This window comes from Amphimedon queenslandica, unplaced genomic scaffold (genome assembly GCF_000090795.2).
Source record: "Amphimedon queenslandica unplaced genomic scaffold, v1.1 AMPQUscaffold_13057, whole genome shotgun sequence".
NCBI lineage: Eukaryota > Metazoa > Porifera > Demospongiae > Haplosclerida > Niphatidae > Amphimedon > Amphimedon queenslandica.
Window position 1 is genome coordinate 1 of NW_003546707.1, and position 5,717 is coordinate 5,717.

General features: G+C 36.7%; 1 protein-coding gene across 1 annotated transcript; it reads left to right on the top strand.

Annotated features, from left to right (window-relative positions):
* Window positions 1–3,090: 3,090 nt before the first annotated feature.
* LOC109585470 (translocase of chloroplast 159, chloroplastic-like) lies at window positions 3,091–5,391 on the top strand. Its single transcript, XM_020001565.1, has 6 exons — window positions 3,091–3,201; window positions 3,545–4,574; window positions 4,634–4,687; window positions 4,746–4,799; window positions 4,851–4,901; window positions 4,948–5,391. Exons 1-6 carry the CDS (start codon window positions 3,143–3,145, stop codon window positions 5,389–5,391), a joined length of 1,692 nt encoding a protein of 563 aa, XP_019857124.1. The 5' UTR covers window positions 3,091–3,142.
* Window positions 5,392–5,717: the final 326 nt, after the last annotated feature.

Below are 5,717 nucleotides of genomic sequence, written 5' to 3' on the forward strand. Positions count from 1 at the left end.
ATTTGAATTCCGTAATGGAGATGAATGGAGATTGTTAAAATACTTTGTGGGACTTTCTAGACAATACCCGGCAGTTTTATGACAAGGTATCTAGCTCTATAGCTACTTCTTAACATCCTACAGTGGACTAAGACATTTGTTATAGTGCACATCTGTTAGTTTGAGAGAAATGGCATCCTAGCTTAAGATCCCTTTATTTTAGCACGCCATAACTTTTTGAAATATAGATATAAGCACTAATAGATGCCTTATTCCACTAAAGACCCTCGAGAGGTAGCTATAAAGGCTCACACTAGCCTGCTTTGTCGTCCGATGTAGTTGCTAGAGTCCCACAAAGTATCTCCATTCATCTCCATTACGGTCACCAATTCCCGGCAAACTAGGTTGGTTTCGATGCATAATGTGCTCACGTGATCCTGTTTCCAATCCTGTTCCGTGTATAATATCTATGTTATTATCTACTCTTGCTAAAACTACTCAAATAAAATACGGAAATATCCTGAATGTGACTCTTCAATGATAGATACTACATACACTCATAGATACTACATGGATGAAGCAGGTGGTATTGCACAGTAGGATCTACTCTTGGATATAGCATACTCTAGTAGCCTCACCACAAAATTTGGATTTTAAAGTTAGCCTCACTAAAGCCAAGAGAGATTCATTTCTTTGATGATGTCTAAAAGCCGAGCTGAACGGCACAAAACGATGCCGGCCAAAGGCTCAGAGCCCGAGGCTGACTTGCCAAGAGATAAGTGAGTATTTTTGGCCCTGATATACATGTGTTTTATTGCAAAATAAAATAGGCCAACAGTCCTGCAGTGGGCAGTAAAAATAAACCGAGAAATGAACCCTTTGAATGATATTATACCAAAACCAGTGATGGCAGTGTCACATATTGCGGGGGAAGTTTTTCGGGGCAAACTAGAACTAGAAGATGCACTAATGAGAGTTTTGGAAGCTGGTAATGAGCTGAGGATACTAGTCACTGGGAAGACAGGTCAAGGAAAGTCTACACTTATCAATGGTCTACTGGGAGCTAAAGTAGCAAAAGAAGGAGCTAGTGCTGCCAGGTGCACAACAGAAGTTGAAGAGTACACAAAAATAATCAATGGCGTGCCAGTTGTGGTTTTTGATTCTCCTGGTCTGCAAGATAACACATCAAATGAAAAGAAATATATAAAAAATATGAAAGATAATTGCCAGAAACTCAGTTTGGTCCTCTATTGTACTAAAATGATCAACACACGATTGGGAGATGACGATAAGAAAGCAATGAAGAAGCTAAATCAAGCATTTGGTTCAGATTTCTGGAATCAAACTGTCTTTGTCCTCACATTTGCTAACATGGAATGTGTTGACAGAAAGGATGAAAGAGATATAAATGAGCCATTAGAAGAACCACCCAATGATGACGCAGCTGCTTGGGAGTTACTGATGAAAAGAAGATTTGAGGGCAGAGTACAATTATGGGAGGAAGAGTTACATCAATTCCTCATCAATGAAGTTAAAGTGGATCCATCAATTGCTAATAGTATCCCAGTCATACCAACTGGAGATCATAAAATAACAAGGAATAATCCAACCCCCCTCCGTCTTCCAGATCGTGACAACTGGTTCCAAGAGTTATGGGAGACTTGCAGCTTTCGAGTAAGGGAGCAGGGTCTTTTTCTCAAAATTAATAGTCATCGTATGACTGCTGTGGATGAAGAAGATGATGGTGATGATCAAAGGACTTGCCAAATTGATGATCTACCAAAGAAAACAGAAAAAAAATTGCCAATTATTTGTGGTGAAGTGCAGGTAGACTTCTATTAAACAAAACATATTGTGTGTAGTTTGATGATTCGTATAATCCTATAGGTATCAGCACCAGTCATGTCACCTGTTGTGAAGAAACTAGAGGACTCCAAAAGCAAGGTAAACGCATTCGGTATGCTAGGTATACATTTATCATTTTACTGCATGACAGGCATCAAAAGGAAAAGAATCCTTAAGTGTCAAAGAACATGAACGAATGGTATGCAATAACAGTGCAGAAGGATATGAATCAAAAACAAGGCTTAAGGTGTTGAATTTTATCATAAAATTACATTAATTTTATTGTATTATATATAGACTTTCACCACAGTAACTAGTCATTCTCTTCCCCTACCAAAACTTCAGGTATACAAATAGTTTATTTTATAAATGTTAAATTAACAGATTATAACAGGTGAAAAGACGTAGACCCAGGTCAGCAACAATTCCAGTTATAATGTCAACATATGAAAGGAATGAACTAGAAAGGTTCATTCCAAATAGTGTTCATAGCCAAAATAATCAACATGAAATACCAGTACATCCAGACATACAAAGTGATGAAGATGATTATATCCAAGTATGTGAAGGCCCAAATGAAAATACACCATGGGAAGATGCAGCAGATGAGTATAATGAAAGTGATGAGACTACCCATGCCACTGAATCTAAAGTGGTAGAGGGGCTACAAAATGAATCCATTCGTATCACTGCTAATTATGCTACGAATATGTGTGCTGATATAATTGACAAAAGTTTTACTCATAGAATAGCTGAAGCTTTAAAAGCAGCACTTAAATTAATAGCTAAGCCTAGTCAATGGTTTATCAAATTGATTATGAGGTGGAAAAAAGGTGGTGAAAAAAATGACTGACTGAATTGATTTAGTTTATTATTATGTTTTTTTGTTATCAGTGATGAGTATTTATTATTAAGACCAGATGGCTTAGTGTGATAAATATCAGTTATTACATCATCAATAGTAAAAGGATAGATATGGCAATTGACAGAACTAAAACAAGCTACATGACAATGCATTTCAGGAAATGAGTAAATACCATTCAAGGTGTTGTGTGTATAACCATAACTCCTACCTTTTCAGGCTTTATTCATTGATTCCAGGAATCAAATCACTGTTTAGCTACTATCTACCAGCTAAATATTTGTCTATATAATGTGAATAAAGTAGCTAACATAAATGTTACTATTAGCTATAGGTACTCTATACTAACTTTCCAAGGGATAAATTTAATATTTCAAGACCCACTATTAAAGTTCAGTTGGCTATAATTTTGGCTGTAGATAAGCTCATTGCAGTCCTTAGCATCTGCATGGTGAAATGGCTAAATGCCAAGAGCATGAGGAAGAAGAAAAATTCACAGAGTTTCCAACAGATGGGTAAGTAATAATTGTGTCACTGAAACTAGACTCTAATTGCTTTAACCTGCCAGACCCCTTTTCCAGTTGCACATAAATGCTTAAGCTAATGTACTAATCATTCCCCATAAAGCTTGCCAAAAATAATTATTTTCAAAAAGCTTAGCAGTGAGCACTGACTTAGTAAATCATGTCATATATTTTGATTTCTGGCCCGTATATGGCAGGGCAACCTGGTCTGCAGTGTAGTCCCGCAAGACTAGTCTGCAGTGCATGGCATCAGACATATGGAGTTTGTTAGCTAGGATAGACCTGCATGCTTTCAGCATAGTAAGAAGTTTTGTTTAATTATATATATATATAGGATGAACTTTTTAAAGAAAATTAGACATTACATGCCAAATATTAAGGACCTTCCAAGTAATCTCTGGAATTCTGTTCAAGAAGCACAAAAGGATCTTGGTCTAAATGAGGCATCAAGGGACTTGATAAAAATTACAGAAGAAGCAATGAGTAAAGCCTTGGAAGTCAGCAATGAAGATCTGAGGATACTAGTCACTGGGAAGACAGGCCAAGGAAAATCTACACTGATCAATGGTCTACTGGGAGCTAAATTTGCCAGAGAAGGAGCTGGTGCTGCCAGGTGCACGACAGAAGTTGAAGTGTTTGAGAAGGAGATCAATGGCATACCAGTTGTGGTTTTTGATTCTCCTGGTCTCCAAGATAACACATCAAAAGAAGAGGAATACATAAGAAGTATGAAAGAAACTTGCAAAAAGCTAAGTTTGGTCCTCTATTGCACAAAAATGACCAACACAAGATTGGGAGATGACGACAAGAAAGCAATGATTAAGTTAACTCAAGCATTTGATCAGGGTTTCTGGAATCATGCTGTCTTTGTCCTCACTTTTGCTAACATGGAACAGGTTGACAGAAAGGACGATAGAGATATAAATGAGCCATTAGAAGAACCACCCATCCATGACACAGCTGCTTGGGCGTCCTTAGAAAAAAGAAGATTTAAGGGCAGAGTACAAATATGGAAGAGAGAGTTACACCAATTCCTCATCAATGAAGTTAAAGTGGATCCATCAATTGCTAATAGCATCCCAGTCATACCAACTGGAGACCATGTGGCAACAAGGAATAATCCAACCCCCCTCCGTCTTCCAGATCGTGACAACTGGTTCCAAGAGTTATGGGAGACTTGCAGCTTTCGAGTAAGGGAGCAGGGTCTTTTTCTCAAAATTAATAGTCATCGTATGACTGCTGTGGATGAAGGAGATGATCAAAAGGAAATGATTGCTTTCCAAGGCGATGATGATCTTCCAAATGAAAGTAAGAAACCTATAAAAAAAGCTGAAATTGAAGGTCAACAAAAAGTAGATGCAGAGGTAATGTGCATGATTTAGTTACATGTAATTATCAATGATTGGTATAATCCCATTAATAGAAGTCAGCACAAGACATGCCACCTTCTAAGGCAAAAGTGGGCTCAAAATGTGATGTAAATAAAGTTAAAATTTGGTGTATATAGGTTTAAAACTTATTATTTATCACACCAGGTACCAAAAGAAAAACCAATCCCTGAATCCTTAAGTGACAAAGAACACAAGCAGGTATATATTATATTAGTGTAGTGCAAAAATATGTTTAATATTCATAATTAGGATGAATCATCTAGTATGTCACCTGTACATGATTCAAGAGCAAGGCTTAAGGTAATTTATAAAATTACCTCACTTTTATTACCTTGCTACTTTATAGCCTCTTTTGACCAGCCATCCTCGTCGACGTCCTCCACCTCCACCACCAATGAGACCTCGATCAGTTTCATTTTCAATAATGCAAAGACGTGAAAGTTTAAAGAACAATCAAAATAGTATTCTCAACCAAGACACATATCCAAATATACCATGTGAAGATACATCAGATGAGAATATAATCACAGAGGATAATGAGACACCAAGCATTATAAAATTAGAAGCTGAAAAAAAATCATCAGTAGGATTTGAGCCACCCATTAAAGTGACTACTGATTATGCCAACAAAATGAGTGAAACACTACTTGAGAAAAAGCTTGGTCGCATAATGGCTCAGTTTCTCATAGCTGCATTTAAGCAGCTTAGTGTAAAGCCTAGTCAATGGTTTATCAAACAGCTTAGAAAAAAGAAATTAGACACCGAACCAGATGACATTGAAAATTTTTGAAATGATTTATTTTAGAGTTAGATATACTTTTGTAGTTCACTTTAGTTTTAAATTAATTATTATTCTATCACTGAGCTGATGATGGTTTAAATCCGTACACCACTACACATGAGACTAACTATTAATAGAGAGGATGGGGAGAAAAAATAACAAAACATACTGTAAACTAACACCTATAGTAAATTTCAAGGTGTTGTGTGCACAAACTTGTTCACAAACTTGTTCACATGCTTTATTCATTGATTCTAAGAATTCTTAGAATTGCCATTGATTTTAGTATAGGGCGGGCGTGGCTAGATTAATAATGGAGTCTGATCTAAAGAGAT

What these genes read in the sequence shown, in the direction of transcription:
- LOC109585470 (XM_020001565.1), top strand. Translation starts at nt 3,143, where the DNA reads ATGGCTAAATGCCAAGAGCATGAGGAAGAAGAAAAATTCACAGAGTTT. An exon ending in ACAGAGTTTCCAACAGATGG is followed by an intron (nt 3,202 to 3,544) that starts GTAAGTAATAAT and finishes ATATATATATAG; the next exon opens with GATGAACTTTTTAAAGAAAA. An exon ending in ATTCAAGAGCAAGGCTTAAG is followed by an intron (nt 4,902 to 4,947) that starts GTAATTTATAAA and finishes GCTACTTTATAG; the next exon opens with CCTCTTTTGACCAGCCATCC.